This window comes from Delphinapterus leucas, chromosome 9 (assembly GCF_059928025.1).
Source record: "Delphinapterus leucas isolate spDelLeu-1000000601 "Yukka" chromosome 9, BTC_Dleu_Yukka2, whole genome shotgun sequence".
NCBI classification, from domain to species: domain Eukaryota; kingdom Metazoa; phylum Chordata; class Mammalia; order Artiodactyla; family Monodontidae; genus Delphinapterus; species Delphinapterus leucas.
The window spans coordinates 13949172-13968272 of NC_143137.1; the positions used below are offsets into that span (position 1 = coordinate 13949172).

Here is a 19101-nt window from a genome sequence, read left to right on the forward strand (position 1 = left end):
CATCTTATCAATGTCAGTGGCCGAGGACTTGCCAAGTAATTTGCCAGAACAGAAGTATAATCTACCTCATCTACCTATCCTGAAGTCCACTCAAAAAAAAGAAAAGAGGAAAAAATGAGGATGACTCTCCTGAATTACTATCTTGGTAATTCTGAGTTGGACGCTTATGACTGCTGCATTCCTTTCTAAATTCTCACAAGCCATCAATTTAATAATCCATCAGTACAAAAGTGTGGGCAAACGGGTCACTTCTAGTAGCCTCTAGGCTTTTACTCTCAGTAAAGCTCTGACTAACTTAATGCTGGAGAAGTTAGTACTCTCTAAGTCCCATTTCTATGACTAGCTCACTGACTACATTCCTTCCATTATTTTAATAAAATTAGCGGTACAAGTGAACTATACCTTAATGCGATCTCATATACCAAAATGTCTTTTAGATTTATTTCAGAGGGATAGTAACATGGTAAAATGAAGAATACTGTTTGAAAGGAAGTCTCTTTAGATATCAAGCTTGAAGCTTCTTTCATGCAACAAAACTGGGATGCAACATAAAATCTGATTTACACGCAACTCTTCAGAAGCATGCCCTGTGTATAAAGAGGGGTCTCTCCATATTGAATCCGATCGTATGCCTGGACAGTGCAAAGTGGAGGCTGGACCAGCTGCCCACCATCAGTTCTTCTGTGTGCTTTTGGTTAGGATGCTTTGTTGTCGGCTGGCGTGATTATAATTTCTACCACACTCTGCCTGCTGTCTGTTGAACTGAATGGATAATGACGTTTTTATGTAGGTTAATGTGATATGAGATGGGGCATGTAATATGAAAAATGTTTTAAAAAGCAATGCAGAGAAAATATTGTAAGACACTGGAGCATGATCTGTATGTTGGACAATACCATCACTTCAGGTTTTCTTCCTTGCATTATACCCAAGCAGTTATGGAATATTTACTCTTACACGAGTTGCATACAAACAAAAGCTCTCTTTGATGGGCTTGCAATCATCTTTATACAATCCACAAACCCCACAGTTATTCCCCTAGATTTGCAGACAAGCAGGCATAGGTGGCTTGTGCAAACACACATGCACAGATGAATGCACAATGCTATCATCACACAGATCTTAACAAAAGACTCTCATTTGGTTGTTCTGTTTCATCTTCTTTGTAGGATAATGAGTGAGTTCTATTTTTGTTTTTTCCACATTTTTTTCATAATGCACATATGTTATATTCATAATCAGAAAAAATATTAATGTTATTAATTTTTAAATTAATGATTAAAAAGAATGATTTGGGGGAAGGATTATAGTCCAGCAGCCAAGCCTGGGGATAAAGTTTCCCATTTTGAATCTCTCACCTCTCACATTGGTTATCTTTTTTTTTTTTTTTTTAATTTATTTATTTTTGGTTGTGTTGGGTCTTTGTTTCTGTGTGAGGGCTTTCTCTAGTTGCTGCGAGCGGGGGCCTCTCTTAATCGCGATGCGCGGGCCTCTTACTGTCACGGCCTCTCTTGTTGTGGAGCACAGGCTCCAGACGTGCAGGCTCAGTAGTTGTGGCTCGCGGGCTCAGTAGTTGTGGCTCACAGGCCTAGTTGCTCCGCGGCACGTGGGATCTTCCCAGACCAGGGCTCGAACCCGTGTCCCCTGCATTGGCAGGCAGACGCTCAACCACTGCGCCACCAGGGAAGCCCCCTGGCTATCTTTTTTATAGATGATGCTGAGTGTACGGATGGTCAGATTTTTGGTAACTAGCAGTAACCATCAAGGGAAAAGCACCATCCTCAGCCTGGGAAGGAAATTCCCCGAGGAAGGAACTCCTTGCTCACCTGGAGTTTACTGTATAATTGCTTAGTTTAAAAAAAAAAAATGGAATTTTTACTGACTGAGTCTGAGGAAGGGTGAATCAAGGTGTAGACAGAGGACAAGAGAGTTAATTCCAGGAGGTAGAGAGGTCTTCTCGAGGCTAAGACTCTGAAGTTGTTAAATACACTTGGCCTGGGGAGAGAAAACACTCAAAGCCAATAATTAGGTTTCCTCTCCTTGGCACTTTCTAGTTGTGTGATGGGCAAATAGCTTAACCTCAATAAGTCTATTTATTCATCTGCAAAATGGGAATAATAATACCTCTGTTGAAGAGTTGTGTCCAAGATTAGAAACAAAATGTGTGCAAGTTTTGGAAGGCAGTGAGTGTTCCGAGCCTGGCGGCTGTCCTCTGGAAGAGTCCCATGCTCCCAGACTGGTTGGGATGCCCGGCATCATTCTCTCTTCTCTTCTTCCACGCGGACAGTGTCCTATTGGATCCACCTGTCTTGCCTCACCATGTTAACATCACTTCCTCTCTTACATCTGTCCCTTCATCTTTTTCTCCCTAGGGACCACTCTAATTCAGGCTTTGCTGCTTGTAACCTGGAACATAGCTATCATCTATGAGGTATCATCTATGAGATCATCTATGAGATTCTTGAGAACAAGGACCATATCTTAAGCATCTTTATAGTCTGGGTACCTTGTATAGTGCCTGGCACATAGATGTACTAAGAAAACAATTTTTGAAAGTACCTCCTGTCTTTTCACTTTTAATCCATCCTGTACTCAGTCCCAAGATTGGTCTTCTGAAAATACTTGTCATCTGAGCAATGTTTTGTTAAAATTCTTTGGAGATTCCCACTGACTTAGGGATCGCATTGTTGGAGCCTTTACTGCCCCCAACTAGGAAGCTGCCTGCTCTTAGGACATAGAACAAGCTTCTTATCCTACCCTCCAAAGCCCGCTAAGAACTGAATCCTGCCAATAACCATGTGAGTAAGCTTAGAAACAGATCTCCTCCCAGTTAAGACTTCAGATGAGATCACTGCCCAGGCCAACAGCTTGACTGCTTGACCTTGATGCAGAGGCACCCAGCTAAGCCATGCACAGATTCCTGACCCACAGAAGCAATGAGCTAATAAAGGGTTGTTGTTTTAAGCTAAGTTTGGGGGTAATCCGTTACACAGCAAGAGATAACTAATACACTTTCAGTGACACCCTCTTCTGGCAACTGTTGTATGTTATGTATTATTGAAGGTTTTGGTATTTGCTCTGTTAGAAATGAGCACACAGTGCAACACATTCAGTTGATTCTGTAGAACAGGATGACTGAATATTCCTTGAGGGCCTTGACATAGAAGGTATGTAAGAAACGTTAATAGAGTGAGGTGCTCTTTCCATTGCAGCATGAATGCAATGCAGTTTGCTGGGAGCTGGCCCTGAGTGAAAGACCTGAGACCCATGCTGGTTCTATCTCTTACTTTGGACGAGTCGTTTGAATCTCTCTGAACTTGAGTCCTCACTCACTCCCAACTGAGGGGCTATTTGCAATGAGCTGCAGAGTCCCTTTCCATGGACACGCTAGGATTCCGAGGTCACTAAGCGGCAGCTGAGACAGTTGCTTGGGGACCATGGAAAGAGCAGGCAGCTTCCTAGTTGGGGGCAGTAAAGCCTCCAGCAACGCCATCCCTAAGAAGGCCTTTTGACATCTGTTTGACGCACTGACTTCAGAATTACATAAAGATCTAAAAGGCAGAATCTGATTATATTTATGCTTACATAATTTAATAAAAGTGAGACTCCAGATCCACTGACTCCTGGCTTGTTGCTTTTTTCTCCAAAATCAGCATCCACATTCCTTTTGCTCCTCAGTTAATTAACTTCTAGGTTATAATTTTGCTCAATACAGCTCTGATGCCATGAACTTGAAAAGCAAACAAACACGCACAGTTAAGCCTCTGGAGCTCCTGGAAGTTTGCGGAATGGAGTCAGCCTGAGTGCTGGGGGGAGACACGTTTCCTGAGCAGGGAGAGGGTCTCTCCTGTGTCAACTCAGACTTCTAAACTGAGATGCCCACCCCCCCCACGTGGATGGTGTGTTGGCTGGGTGCCACACCTGTCCATACACGTAGAGGGATTCAGAGAAGAGCCCGAGCAGAGGCTACCACTCTGAGATCAAACACGACCCCTGGGAGCCACCCGCCTGGGGGCCACGGCAGAGCAGAGACTCCAGAGGGACCACTTGCGGTTTCCCTGCTCCGCCCCAGGGTCCAGGGGACGTCTGGCATCTTGGAGGCTAAACAGCTGAAGTGGAAGCCCTCTTCCTTACTCCCCCCCCCGCTTTCAAGGATCTAATAGCTCCTCACTCTACAGTGAAGTTTGTACCAAGCCTTCCCCTGACACAGAACAGCCGACTCCATGCCTCTACCTCTTCTTCCAGTTTCTCCTCACTAATCCCTTCCACGTACGCCGTGTTCCAGCCAATTTGTACTCCTCTAGTCCCTGAACACACCCTGTACTTTCTGTCTAGATGCCTTTGTTCCTGCCGCTCATTCCACCTGCAACGCACCTTCTCCCTCCGTCAAAACTCAGCAAGATCTTCAGGGCTCAGTTCCAATGCTGCTCCCCGCCCTGCCCCCTAAAGTGGTTTCTGATGCTCAAGAGAAGATGTGCGCTCTGTCACTCTCCTGGTAATAATGTAGGCGTTTCTGCACCTTCTACATTATAAACCCCTTAAAGACAGGAGCTGATAAATATTGGTTGAATTTTATGAATTTAATGTTTCATTCTGTTTGGCATTCTTAGACCTGTTTATAATGCTGTTTAGGAACTCATCAGAGGGGGATTTTCTGAATAAATAAGGGTCAGCTAATGGAGATGGGAGATGGTATTTAAACATATTGTTGGATTAGAAAATAGAAAAGTAATATGTTAGAGTGCTCTAAACTGGTGAGTAATAAATGTAAAATTAATACCAGTTAACGAAACTTGTAGCCTCCTTCTGCCACCCAGATATTAAAAATATCCATGACTTATTTTATGCAAAATCTCCCGCTGGTAAGTATCAGCTCTAGCCGTCTAGGTGAATAATCAAGTGTCATTTCTAATAAGTCAGTGGCTCCTGTCAAGAGTTGTAACCAATGAGAACTCACCCTGATGAGGTGGTGGCCACTGGTGTTGCCAAGCAACAGGCAAGCTGGGAGGCACATTTAGATGCTCTTTTAGATTTAACCAGCGGCAAGTCAGAGTGACATTATGATGCTGGCAAAGGAAAACCAAATTATAACCCAGGATGGGGTGCCCACGATGAAGAGTATGTTTTCTTTTGAATGCAAATGGAAAAGGAACATGTTTAACCAGAATTTAAACAGTCCATCATTATACCAGTTTTAATTAGGAGACTAGGTGTCAGTGGAATACAACTGTGCTGCAGGATAATGGTCTCTTGCTGCTAGATAAATACCTAGACGTTCTGGAAACTGGGCAACTGGTCAGGCAGGGACAATGTATTTTTGGACTCTGAAGTATTTATTACCACAGCCATACTTGGTTATAATGACTTTCATTTTTATTGTCTGGAAGGATTAAGAAATAAAAGCAAATATTAAAAATAGGCTTCTGGAAGCAGATGCAGCCCAGAGAAAGCTGCTTGCTCCAACATTGCAGGGAGACCATGTTCTGTGACAGAAGCCCTCGTGCGTGATTGTCTGAAGCGTTTACAGTGAAAATTTAAAGGCCAAACTAAACTGTGATGATGACTGTAATTCTGCAAAGACTTTTGCTCTGAAATGGTCATGGCTAGGCATTTACTCATAAGCTGGCCAGATCAACTTAAATTTTTAAAAATTGTAGTCATTCCCGAGCAATATGTCTTCTCCAAGGCAGGAAAGGACTAGAGGGAATAATAACCACATCTGTCTCCGTCTTTAAGACTCGTACATTATTGACTGTGTCTTCCTGACAGGAAACATCTGGATGAAAGTGAAAACTTAGGCATTGAGCTGGATCAGCAGTGACTGGGAGGGATACCAGCCTTCCCTGTAGGTCTGATTTTCTGACTTTTCTTTCTTTCTTTTTTTTTTTTTTAATAGTCTGGTCAATCAAGATTTTATTATGTGTGATTTAAAGGTCATTAAAAATGCTGAAGCTAATTCTTTTTTTTTTTTCTGGCTGCGTTGGGTCTTCGATGCTGCGCGCGGGCTTCTCATTGCGGTGGCTTCTCTTGTTCTGGAGCACAGGCTCTAGGCGCTCGGGCTTCAGTAGTTGTGGCACGTGGGCTCAGTAGTTGTGGCTCGCGGGCTCTAGAGTGCAGGCTCAGTAGTTGTGGTGCATGGGCTTAGCTGCTCCACAGCATGTGGGATCTTCCCAGACCAGGGCTTGAACCCATGTCTCCTGCATTGGCAGACGGGTTCTTAACCACTGCGCCACCAGGGAAGTCCAGTCTGGCTTTTCTTTAGCTGAGTCCCCATGTGCAGAGATATGATTTGCTCTTACTCTTGGGTGACACACACAGCCAGCTTCAGGCTCTCCTGTTTGGAGCTGCCAGGTCTCTTCTATCCACTCAGTGGGTCACCATCAGCTTAGTTATCTGGACAAATGAGCAAATGTCCACCACTTTTATTGGGCTTTGAGGACTGAGAAGATTTGAGCTGCCATATTGGGTTGGATCCGTGGTCCATCCAACGTGGAGCTTGGTCTCTGCTAGAAGTACTTGGTAATGGAGTTCCCCGTGAATCTACGTCCAAAGGCATGGTGCTCAAAAGCCTCACTTCTCTCAGTAGCCGACTATGATATTAACGCCCCATATTTTCACTTATTGAAAACTTATTTGAACCCAGAATAAACAAAATTAAACAGACTTATTTACTGCAGTTTTGGCCTCAAGCTTTTAATATGCACAGTGAATCCTTATGTGTAGAGGAAGCCAGTTTACAATATTTTACTGAATTAGATGACCATGGGGCCTTTCCAATCCTCAATTTCAAATCCTTTTCCCTGGTAGTTATTCATAGCTTGAAGTTCGTCATCATATAAGTACGGTTTACATGCTTTTCTCCTAAATGTATTATTTTATCCTTGCTTACACTGAAGGTTATCTGACACTTTTGTGCTGACTTACACAATCTTAGAAGAGTCTTAGAAACTCACTCCAACTGATTTAATATTTTTCAAACCAGAAGAACTTAGAGAAATATACAAATGCATAAATTTCATGGTAGTCTCCCTCTCTCAGATGAATTATAAAATTTAAAAATAAAATTAGTGTTAACCCGGGTCCCCAGGGAATCCCATTATTTATGTATTTCCTCAGAGAAGGATTAATTCAGCCCCAGTTTTGTTTCTTGAAACTGAATCTATTTACTTCCTGACCCATAATAAATTTTTACACAATCCCAGCGTTACTTATTAATAGTTTTTGGTAAAGAATCTAGCAAAAGAGTCTGTAAAAATCCAAGTAAGTCTACTGGTTGCCCCTTTAAAAAAAATTAACCTCTTAGGAGATGGGGTGAAAATTCCGATAGGCTAATCAGACAGAATTTTCCCTAATAAAAAAATCAGTTGTTTTCCCAGCAATGCTCAGCCATCCTTTCATATAAATCCCAATAACTTGTCTGTCACTGGACTCTGATTTTGACGGTCTCTTCCGGGATCAGGGATGCATCAATCAAATTTTCACTGGCTCTCTATCTCTCTATATTATCCCTGGTAAGACATAAACCAAAAACCAATTTTATTTTAGATAAAACCATGGATTCATGATAGAATGCTAAAGTTTAAAGTAACTTTCAGGCATTGCTGGCCAAGACAGCCTAATAACCACACAAATAAAGACAGTGCCATCCAGAACTTTATGAATATTAATGACACCTACAGTCACAGGGAGTAAAGTACTTAACTTAGGCTGCCAGGGGCTGAAGGAAAAAGCCTCAGAATTCCAAGGGAAAACACATCTTTATTTCAAGAATAAACTCTCAAGTTTGATAATAAAAGTCCCAAAGCAACTTACTAATTCAGAAAGGACTGGAGATTATTGACATTCCATAGCTATTTGTGGGAAAACTGAGCCAGGTTCCCATGTCCCGGTGGAGTGCGGGCTCCCATGGGTTCCCCGAGCTTCTCTCTTCTGTCTCGGTGAGCCTTCTCCTCCTCTTTGCGTCTCTGTGACCTGCTTTCTCTATTTCTACGTATGCCTAGACTTGAGACCCTCTAAAGAGAAAGCCAACAAGCGGCCACATCCTCTTATGTAATTTTTCTTTGATGAAATTATTTCCCTTTTTTCCCTTTTATCTCAGTTGTAACATATATCCTTAGGTAGACAGCTTCTTGGTTCTGTGATTCCCTATCCATCCATCCATCCATCCACCAATCCAGCAAATCACTGTTGAGTGTCCGTTATGTGCGTCATTGCTATACAGTTAACAATAAAGAAAAAATAAGTAAAATAAATGGAATGTTAGCTGGTGATAGTACCACAGAGAAAAATAAAGCAGGGGAGGAGGGTGGGGTTCTGGGGCCCAGCTCTTACAAGCCTGGGGAGTCTGTGGGTCTGAGAAGGTCAGACGAGGGACCAAGAGGAAGACTTGCACCGCCAGTGCTTTCCAACAGGGTTCTAACCAGAATCGTGCCAGGGCACTTGTAAAGCATACAGATTCTCAGTCGCCCTAGAAATTCTCATTCTATAGGTCCTGGGGTGGCTGGAATTATGTGTTTTAAACAAGGGTACTAGGTGATTTGGGCGCAGCCCTTGGTCACACAGGGTTTGAGAACAAGTGACTAGAAAGAGAAAGCCAATGTGAGGTTAAAGTCCAGGGAAGCATCTAGAAACTTGGAGGGTCCCGGGCGCTGGAGAAGGAGGCAGTCAGGACACTGACGTCTGGCAACTGATGTCTGGCAACCAGCCCTCCCATCTTTCTCCCCTCCACCCATCTTCCGTAGGATAGGAAGGTCCTCCATCCGGTCTACACTTTGGTGTAGAGTAACACTCCTTGCTCAGAGCCTCAAACCCTGCTCTTCATATACAAAGAGAGCTGCTTTAGGAATTAGGAAAACTTTTCACTCCCAACAAAGCTCCCAACTCCAAGACCATTGTCTCAGTAGGGCTCAGGAAAGCCTCATGTGTAAAACTGAGCAAAGACCTCCTCATTCTGGAAGTTGCCCACTGCCGCCTCCTTCTGAAGCAATGATTCAGTGGGGGAGAGAAAATCCAGGACGTGATTTATGGAGCATGAAACACACAGACATTGGCTTAACCCTTGAAAACTATTATCTTTGTCATGTATTTTTTTTTTGGTCATGTATTTTTTAGTCCTCATGTTCCTTTCTTTTTAACCAGCATTTTAACACCTTTGTCTGCTCCTTCCTCCTTGAAAAGCGTTTCCCTTCCACATTCTCCTGGACTTCAGTTTCAAGCTGTTCTTCCCAAGTCATCTTTGTAGGTCTCTCCTCTGCCCCTCACTCATATATGGTTCTCCCCAGCCCTCTTCTCATGCTATATACACTCCTGGGGCGACCTCACCCATGTCTGTGTTTTCTCTCTCTTTTTTTTTTTTTTGCGGTATGCAGGCCTCTCACTGTTGTGGCCTCTCCCATTGCGGAGCACAGGCTCCGGACGCGCAGGCTCAGCGGCCATGGCTCATGGGCCTAGCCGCTCCGCGGCATGTGGGATCTTCCTGGACCGGGGCACGAACCTGCATCTCCCGCATCGGCAGGCGGACCCCCAACCACTGCGCCACCAGGGAAGCCCTGTGTTTTCTCTCTCGTAAAAATTTTCTTTTTTTTTTAAATTGAAATATAGTTGATGTACACTATTACCTTAGTTTCAGGTGTACTACATACTGGTGTGACATTTGCATTCATTATGAAACAATCACCACAGTAAATCTAGTAACCATCTGTCCCCAAAGTTATTACAGTATTATTGATCATATTCCTTACGCTGTATATTATATCCCCGTGGCCCCTGTCTGTGTTTTTATTTATTTATTTTTTTATCTTTGGCTGTGTTGGGTCTTCATTTCTGTGCGAGGGCTTTCTCTAGTTGTGGCAAGCGGGGGCCACTCACTATCGCGGTCTCTCTTGTTGCGGAGCACAGGCTCCAGACGCGCAGGCTCAGTAGTTGTGGCTCACGGACGTAGTTGCTCCGCGGCATGTGGGATCTTCCCAGACCAGGGATAGAACCCATGTCCCCTGCATTAGCAGGCAGATTCTCAACCACTGCGCCACCAGGGAAGCCCCCTGTCTGTGTTTTTGATGACCATCTTTCCTACCCTTCTCTCCTGAGCTCCATATCTGCAGCCAACTTCTGCCTGATGCATCTACTTAGATGCCTCCCAGACACCTTAAATTCACCAGGTCTAAGTTCTCCACAGGTGGGGACGAAGGTGACTAACTCTGCACCGGAATGGCATCCTTTCAACTGAAACCCAAGAACCTAAATTGAACTATATTGAGTAGAAAGATGACTTCCAATGGAGCTTTAAGTTCACTTGTAGAATATGTTAAACAATGAGCTAGATCTGAAGCAAAACCCAGGGCATCTGTCTATGAAAATTTCTCTCCCCCTCCCTTCCCCCTCCCTCTTATTTGTGGCTACTAGGCATCTCAGTGCTATGAACCGCTTGGAGGAACTCTATTTTCTGCAGCTAATTCAGGCACTAAGAATTTGATTTCTGAACCAAAGGAGAAAATGCTTGGGACGTCAGGAGCCCTGAATTTGTTTGGGCAATGATGCTGTATCAGTTTCTGGAGTGTGTCCTGTAGGGTGTTAAAGAAATCTAGACCCTGATAAGATTCTTTTTTTTTTTTCCTCTTCACTGTCAAAAAAACTTCCTTTCTTACTTAAAAAAAAAAAAAATCAGATACCCTTCATCAATTTATTTTTTAACAAATGATAAGATTCTTTCTGTATCTATAGCGTTGTCAAGTCATTGTTTACTCACAAATGAGGAAGTGGGATGCAACGTGTTGGAGCTCCTTATGTCAACCCACGGTTTACCTACCTCTCCACCCCATCCTTTCCCTTTTGGTTAACTCAGCATTTTAGTGACTAGGTGTAATAAAGGTGACCCAAATAATGCTTTACAACTTTTTAAAGAAGCAGGCCCTTCCTTCAAACAAATTCTCACATGAAACCTCAGTATATAACAGGGCTAACTGTGGAGCAGGGCTCCTGGTTCCAGCTGTAGCAGGATAACCCCCTCCTCATGTTTCCTTGTGGGTAATTTCTACCAGTGGTGGTTCCCAACTCTGGCTTTACATCAGAATCGCCTGGGGAGCTGTAAAATCCCCTCAGACCCAGGCTGCATTCCAAACCAAACCAATTTAATCTAGATGTGAGACCCAGACAGCAATGGTTTGCAAAGCTCCCCAGATGACTCCAGTGTGTACCTGAGGCTGAGGAAGGCTGGGTCCTGCCCTCCCTTATCAGGCCGAGGCGTGCAAAGAAGGAACTGAGCCTGCGTGGGCCCGCCCTGGGGGGACGGGGTGGGGGGGCATGTTAGCGTGCGCTCTCGGCTGCCCTCCTGCTGGGGGGGGAGGCTGCAATTGCCCACTCCGGGTGAAGCATTAGCAAGCCCACACCACCAGAAGGCAGGCTGTATTTCTCAAACAGCTTTACCAGTGAGAAAGGAGGTTTCTGTCTGAAACCTGTTTCCATACCTCAATTGGTTCCAAACTTAGGCAGCAAACGGAGGAGTGTTGCTTCTGATACCCCTAGGTTTCCATTTGCTTCATCTCCCTTCCACCACCCTCCAGACAGTCCCTAGGACAGTCCTAGGGAGCTTCAGGACAAGATAGGAGAAGCAGTCAAGCAGAGAGCTTAAGAGCATTCTGGAACTGGGTTCTAACCTTGGCTTTGCCACACTTACTAGCTATGTGACGTGAAGCGCATAATCTCTATGGGCCTCAGTTTCCTCATCTGTAAAATGGGATTGATAACAGTATTTACCTCACAGAGATGTGGTGAAGATTAAGTATGCTAATACGAGCAGGAAGCCTTACAGTGGTGTCTGGCACATGGTAAGAGCTGTGTGAGTGTTAGCTGGCTATGTAAAGGCTACGTATGGAAACACAAATCAAAACCGCCTTGAGGAAAGAAAACAACAGAAAAACCTCACTGAGGATGGGCAGGATCTCTGGTTTCTGAGTTTATTTGGATGGGATTAATTATGAAGTCTGGAACCCTCTCCTCTTCTGGGGGACTTCAGAAGACTTAGAGGAATTCAGCAGGACCATATGGGTGAGCATCTTGAGTTGAAGCTCAGAGTAGCTCTCATGTATTGAACTGAAGACAGGCCACTCCAAGGCCAGGCGTTCTGCAACAGCTAGATGTGGTGGCTGGCTCTGGAAGGGCACTTGCTCTGGAGTTGCCCATGTACCTGGGACTCACACTGAGGCAGCCCTTCAGCCACGTCACATCAGAAGGGCTCAAGGGCTCAGTCATGAGCTGTTGCTGTTGCAGAATTCAGAACAGGCATCAAAGCCAGATGAGCAATTGAGGGGCCATCAGTGAGGATCAGGTGTGAGAGAACTTGGTCAGGAAGCAGGACAAACAGTAAGTTTTATTTATACACCTGGTAGGGAAGGGTGGGTCCCTGGGTGGGGGAAGGCGGCAGCCCCGGGTTTAAGAGCATCTTGTAAATGACAGTTTGCCCTTTGACCTGGCCACAAAGATTAACTTGGGCCTGCCCACCCCCCTCCCAAGAGTTCTGCCCAAGGACATCCTCGTATCCATGGCCATCTCTTCCCTATTTCAGACTTGATTCAAAGCTCACCTTCATTTCAAGATGTTCTCTAGTTCCTTGCTATGTAAAGTGTGGTTCATTGTTCAGAAGCATCCACGTCACCTGAGAGCTTGTTAGAGATGCAGAGTCTCAGGCCCCACCCCAGACCTACTGCATCAGAATCTGCATTTTAACAGGATTCTCAGGTGATCCGTTACACATGAAAGTCTGAGGAGAGCCCCTCCAGTTTTCTCCTGGGTGCCCCCAAAGTGCCCGGGGCAGAGCCTTGGGATTTAGCAGAAGTGCCCTGAGTGCTTGCTGACTCACTACAGATTCATGGCAACTGGGGCTGCGGAAGGCTGGAGAAAGGGCAGACACTCCAGTACAGTTTCCTGTGCTTTGGGGATAATAGGGAGGTTTGACGGGCATAGCGGGCGGGGCAACGGACAAGTGACGCAAAGTGAACCGGCTCCCATCATAAGCTGGAGAGAGGAAACCTGCTCTTTATGGAAGAGAGTCTGCGTTTCCCAGGTCTTACCTCATTCAGCTTTTCAGGACTGAAAGCAGACGTCAGGACACTTCTGACCTCTTCCCATCTTTTGTCACGTAAAAACAGGACACTGTTGGCTACCGGTTTGGGCTCCAAACCTGATGCCTGGTGGAAAGCGATAAGCAGAGTTAGGACACAAGGGAGCCCAAGACGCCTGGGTGGCAATACAGTCCACGATAAACTCTCTGGTTCAAGTCACCCGTGACCAATAATTAGGAGACTTCTCTTGCAAGGATGTACAGAATATAAAGGCTCATGGACAATGGTCTCTAGATCCATGGCCGAGGACCCACCGGGAGCAGATGGGGAAGCGCCGCTGGCCCAATTCTATCTTGTTACTCTGTGGTTATCACTGTAAATAACTCAGCGGCGTCTGTGTGTTCTGCAGCCCCCCTGCAGAGTGGGGGTTCCCGGAGGACCCAACAGCTGGCTTCTTGGAGGTGGGCTCGTCTTTCCTGGGATTGAGTTTCATGTCTGAACTATTTTGGCAAGGGGTTTTGTGTGGTTGGATTGGTTACGTTGGGCCAGGAGTTCACAGACTCGTGTCTGGGTCTTTGGAATATGCCTGGGGGTGGGGGGAGGAGAGGGAAAGGGAAAAAGAGAGTCCTTCAGAAGCATGCCCCAACAGAGCTGTTCCAAGAGAACTCCTTCCTGTCATGATGTTTCTGTGTTCTTTCACTCATTCATTCACCCATTCTTCTCATTCAGCGAATGTTTGTTGAATGTCTAATATACACGAGAAGTTGGCTATACGGTGCTGAATAAAGAAGACATTGCATTGGCCCTCAATGAGTTGATAGTCTAGTGGGGAAGCAGACAGTTACCTCCTAAACTAACAAATAGCTGTCATTACGTTTCATGGGAAAGTGGGTGTTATGAAGGGGGAGAGAGGGCAGCGAGGTGAGAAAATGATAGGGGATTAAATGGCCAGGAAGCCTTCTCTGAGGAGGAGACAGTCCAGCTGAGTCTGGAAGCACACAGAAAATGAGGTCTCCTTATCCCTTCTTCCCAGGCCACTCTCTTCTTTCCTAAGACCACCTACTCCCACCAAACGGTCAAAACTGGGGGCCCTCACAGCTGTTCAGAGCCCTGAGCCCCAGGGCTGCAGGGTGAGGGGAAGTAGGGGGACTGGAGGACAAAGCATTCTTCAGGACTGCATGTGATATACGGTTTTGCTATTTCTTTTCACTGTTTTAATTATAGTTGAAACATGAAGCCAGCCACCGTTAACTCAAAAGCCTTGTAAAAACTCCTGTTCAGAGGAAAATGATAATTTTCTGATAAAATATGAACACTCAAAATAACCTATAATACATAACTGCAAAGTATCTGGGGGGATTTAATTATATATTAGAACCAAGTTGCTGGGATATTTTTTCTGCAGAGGAATACCTCGTCTATATTTAGAATAAAATTCTTTAGGAGTGCTGTGGTCTCTATACAGAATTGTGGTTTTATGGAATTTTTAGAACATAACCCATTTGTTTGGGTTCCAGAATCAAAGGAGGAAATGGTACATTTTGAATACTGGCAAATGCCGGTCCTCTGCCACACTACCTGTCCTAAAGCATTTTGCTCCAAGGAAAGCTGGGTGGTGGTTTATGGGCTTCTGATGGAACAGAGGAAATTGGAGATAAGAGTCAAGGTTGACTGGATTTTGTGTCTGTCCTATAGACCTAAGGATTGGCTCCATGATAGTTTTTATCTTGCCCTTGGAGGACAAATCCAGCCCTTGTGCAATATGTCAGCATTGTCTCCCTCACCAGCTTGCCATGACAATACTCTCCCTTCAGCCTACAACTTCCATTAGAATTCTTCATTCTCTGATGGAAGATTTCAGAAGCATTGGTTAGAGTAACCAATCTATTTTCATTTCTAGATACGATACTGGAAGAGGGAAAGTGGCAAGCTGGTCATTTCCGAAGAGCAGTCGGTTGGTGAGGGGACAGTCTGACAGATTTTAGAATGCGTAGCTGGAAAGAGAAGGCTTGGAAGATCAGATTGTGGTCCTTAGTCTGTACTTTAAAAATATCTATTGAATGCATATTACATGGAAGAGATTTGGCTCTTTTTTTTGACCCTGGGTGGTAGAATTAGGTTCAATAGTGGGAGCTATGGGGAAAATTCCAGTTCCTCTAAAGGAGAACTTCCCAGAAGTCTAAATAACTACTAAAAATAACCTGCCTTGAGCGATGAGCCCCTATCACTAGAGCCTGTACCCCACTTCTCGGAAATTCTGAACAGGAGGTTTGAGTGATCTGTGGGCAGCCCATCCCGGGATGAGAAGCTCCCAGCTCAGGCTGCAGGGTTTCCAGTGCACAGCACAATGTTTCACATAAAACAGTGAGGCCTGCCTCAAAACAGACAGGGGTCAGGCAAATGAGGTTGCACACCTGGGTTTCTGATTCTCTGCAGTCTGTTCGGTCTTTTAAGTAAGAACTTCTACCTCTTGGAGCTGTGGACCCATCATGTGAGTTGACCCTTCTCCAATAAAGTTGTTAAAAAAAAAAAAAGGAGAGACTTCCCTGGTGGCGCAGTGGTTAAGAATCCGCCTGCCAATGCAGGGGACACGGGTTCGAGCCCTGCGCTGGGAAGATCCCACATGCCGTGGAGCGACTAAGCCCGTGCGCCACAACTACTGAGCCTGCGCTCTAGAGCCTGCGAGCCACAACTACTGAGCCCGCGTGCCACAACTACTGAAGCCCGCGTGCCTGGAGCCCGTGCTCTGCAACAAGAGAAGCCACTGCAGTGAGAAGCTCACGCACCGCAACGAAGAGTAGCCCCTGCTCGCCACAACTAGAGAAAGCCCGCGCGCAGCAACGAAGACCCAACGCAGCCAAAAATAAATAAATAAGTAAATTTATTTAAAAAAAAAGAAATGCAAAGCCGAAAAAAGTAGTCAGGTTTTGAATGCAGTGACGAGAGCTTCCCTAAGTCATGGGCCAAACCATTCTCACTTAAATCTCCCTGCACCCATTTGAAAACCAGAATGTTTTCTTTTACTCGATGTTTTATTTAAGAGAAAGGGGACCAGAAACTCTAGATGAGTTAGTTTTCAAAAGCTGTTGATGGAGGGGGACTTGTTGCAGGTGTGGGCGAGGCATATTTGTGGCTAACTTCCTGAGGCCCCTCTGTCCCTTCTGGGTAGCAGCGGGCAGGTCCCTGGGGGTCCAGCACGGGTGGCCCGATCCATCTGGAGCCCCGGGTGGAGTCTGCCTGGCTCCCGAGCTCTGTGACCAGCTGTGCTTCTGCCCCCGGGATGGGGCACTGCTGCAGGCACAGGGGCTAATAAGGTTTCCAGTGCCATATTTGCCTCAGAACTTTAGCAGTCTTTGCCAGTGCCAAGTGCTGCGTGGTTTCACAGGAACTCGTCCTATGATTCCGACATCCGTGTGCTGAGAGGGTGAAAGTAGCCTTGGAGAGGTTGTACCTGGGGAGCCAGGCCCTGGGGGTCCTGAATAAAACCACTCCCCAAATCTATCACGTGGCTTTAGATGTGAGTCGATGGTGTGAACCGGTGCCTGGAGAGTTGACCCCCATGTTGCCTGTGAGGGCCTGAGGGCTGGCATCTCACCCCACACATGGGTGACCACCACCACCTTCCACTCCACTCCACAAACATGTGACAGAACCTGGCAGTGGGCATGCCTGCTGCCTGACCTTCTTGCCATACTCATCTCAGACCAGGGCTCAGAACTCCTGGCAGCAGGTTTAGTGATCAAACACACCCCTCTCCATTCCCGTATCCAACTAGACCAACCCAACATGGGCCAAAGGCCTCCCTACCTCTCAGCAGCCTTCCCACGGCTTTCCCAACTTGGGCCTTAATGACAGGCCAGGAGTACAGCGTTCTACTGCTGGTTAGGACCATTTCTGCTGAATCAAGTGGACCCAGCTCCAGTTTCCGCAGATAATAAAAAAAGAGCTGCCCGCGTGGCCTCATTGAGTACCCGATAGCAAGAGGAGCTAATTAAAAATACCTGCATAAAAATAGCCAAGTCCAGAGGTGCTGGGGCAACTGAGGTTCTATCCGTGCTAAGGAGACTGATTGGGGTTTACAGATAAACTGTGGTTGCACCACTGGGAGCAACTTGAGGAACTGCTGAGGGCAGTGATAGAGGCCCAAGGGGTCCATTCGGAAAACGGGCAAGAGAAAGCAGTCACGTTCCATGGAACTGAGCGCCTCGAAAATGTGAATGGGGAAGCGTGATATAGGAACTGCCACCCTGGGTCCAAGCCGTAGAGTCTGTTCAGCCCGGTGTTCTTGAATTGGAAAAAAATATGTCACTCAACAATTTTTGAATTCAAGTATTTGCTCAATACTGACTTATGTCAGGGAGTTCCCGGTGGTGTCGTCCCAACTCCAGCCGGTGTGCTCTGTCAGTCCCTCATGGGATGCCTACAGGTCACACCAAATTTCAGAGCTAAACCCAGCTTCCCCATCCCAGCCGCTCTCCATAGGCTGTCGGGGGCACACGTAAGTCAAGCCTGGATTTGTGAGCAGAGATGGGTTCTTACAGCTGGAAAATGAAATCATGCGTTATTTAAGTTCCTTTTCACTTCACGTATCAAACTAATATGCTGAGGTATTTTCTGTCTCACAAGGGACCATTTGGTAGGAGCTTGCATGGAGTAAGTGTTTAATGTTTACTGAATGAATGTATAATAAAGCTGAATTGCTGAACACTTAGGTAAACATGGCTTATTAGAGGGAAGGTGGCATGGTGTCAGGAAGAAAAAAATCATGCCTCGCTAATCTCCTTGAGTTCTTTGAGCAGATAAATAAGCATATGGATAAGAGGGAACCACAGAACCCAATGTAATTTGACTTTCAAAACCTGTGAGAAAATCCCACTCTAAAGTTGGTTCTTTGAAGATTGCTTTGAGTCACTAAGCATTGTTTCCTCATGAATATGGGATTGGCTTAAAGACCATAAACAAAGCTAAGGATAAGTGGCTACATTCCCAGATGGAAAATTACAAACATTGGGGTTTCCTAGAGATCTTATCTTTGATGGATCTTTTTACATGTTTGTGAATGACCTACAAGAGGATGTACATATTGAATCTCCAGGTACTACCTAGTTCTTCTGGGGAGAATGTCAAGTTGATGGAGAGTCAATTAAGACCCACTGCTGTGCTGTCTCCAATTCTAGCAGAGGTGTCAGCATGAGCAAAGGCACTGGGTCAGGGCTTTTGGAGAGGTTGCAGAGAGAATGGAGAGGCCGCTCCAGCTGGGGTGACTGCTTGTACTGGGGAGCAGTGAGAGCTGAGGTGGGAGCATATGTAATGGATCTAAATTATAGGGGCCCTTAAATCTCACCTGAGGAACTTGAACTTTGTCTTGAGGACACTGTGTTGAGTGAAAGAAGGAAATTAGAACCACATTCTGGAGGTTGGGGCCTAGAGATCTTAGTCAGGGGGTGGGGAAAAATAGGGACGGTAGACACATGGTTTGGAGGAGAAATGGACTGAAACTGGGCAGCTTGATTTGGTCCCCTCTGCCTGAACGTGTATTTTGAGTATGTGTCTGCCCCTGGGACATCAATCCGAGAGCAGCTCTATTCCAGCTCAGCTCGAGGGGTCTTATACCTTGGTTACATCTTGGATGTCATGTGAACATGACAGTACGGAGGCACATGGCTGACGTGTCCCATCTCACTGCTCAGAGGCTCAGCCGTGGCCAAGAACCGTGGCAGCCCTTGGAGTGCTTTCCATGCCTGCCAGCACGCGGCTTGGCGGTCAGGGCCCTTGACTCACTGGCTTCCTCTGTTTCTCTAATCAACCCTCCTTGCTCAGTCTGGGGGAGCAGCAATCTATGACTGCCTTTAACCATCAGACTCAGTCTCTAAAATCCCAAGGCCACAAAAACCTTCAAGGGACTTTGAACAGGGAAGTAACAGCAGAGTATTTGGGGAGAGAATCAAACGGAGGCAGAGAAGTGGCTAAGCTTCTGTATTTCCTTCAGCCATTCTGAGGCGATGGAGGAGTTAGCAGGCCAGGCGATCACCCCCTCCCAGATCAC

General features: G+C 45.8%; 1 protein-coding gene across 4 annotated transcripts in view; it reads right to left on the minus strand.

Moving 5' to 3' along the window:
- TBXAS1 (thromboxane A synthase 1) overlaps nucleotides 1–19101 on the minus strand; it is a 145672-nt gene that overhangs the window by 61840 nt on the left and 64731 nt on the right. For all 4 annotated transcript variants that reach the window (XM_022579794.3, XM_022579812.3, XM_022579804.3 and 1 more), the window contains exon 5: nucleotides 13065–13181. In XM_022579794.3, the coding sequence (XP_022435502.1) occupies nucleotides 13065–13181 (117 nt within the window). The remainder of the gene's footprint in view (nucleotides 1–13064; nucleotides 13182–19101) is intronic.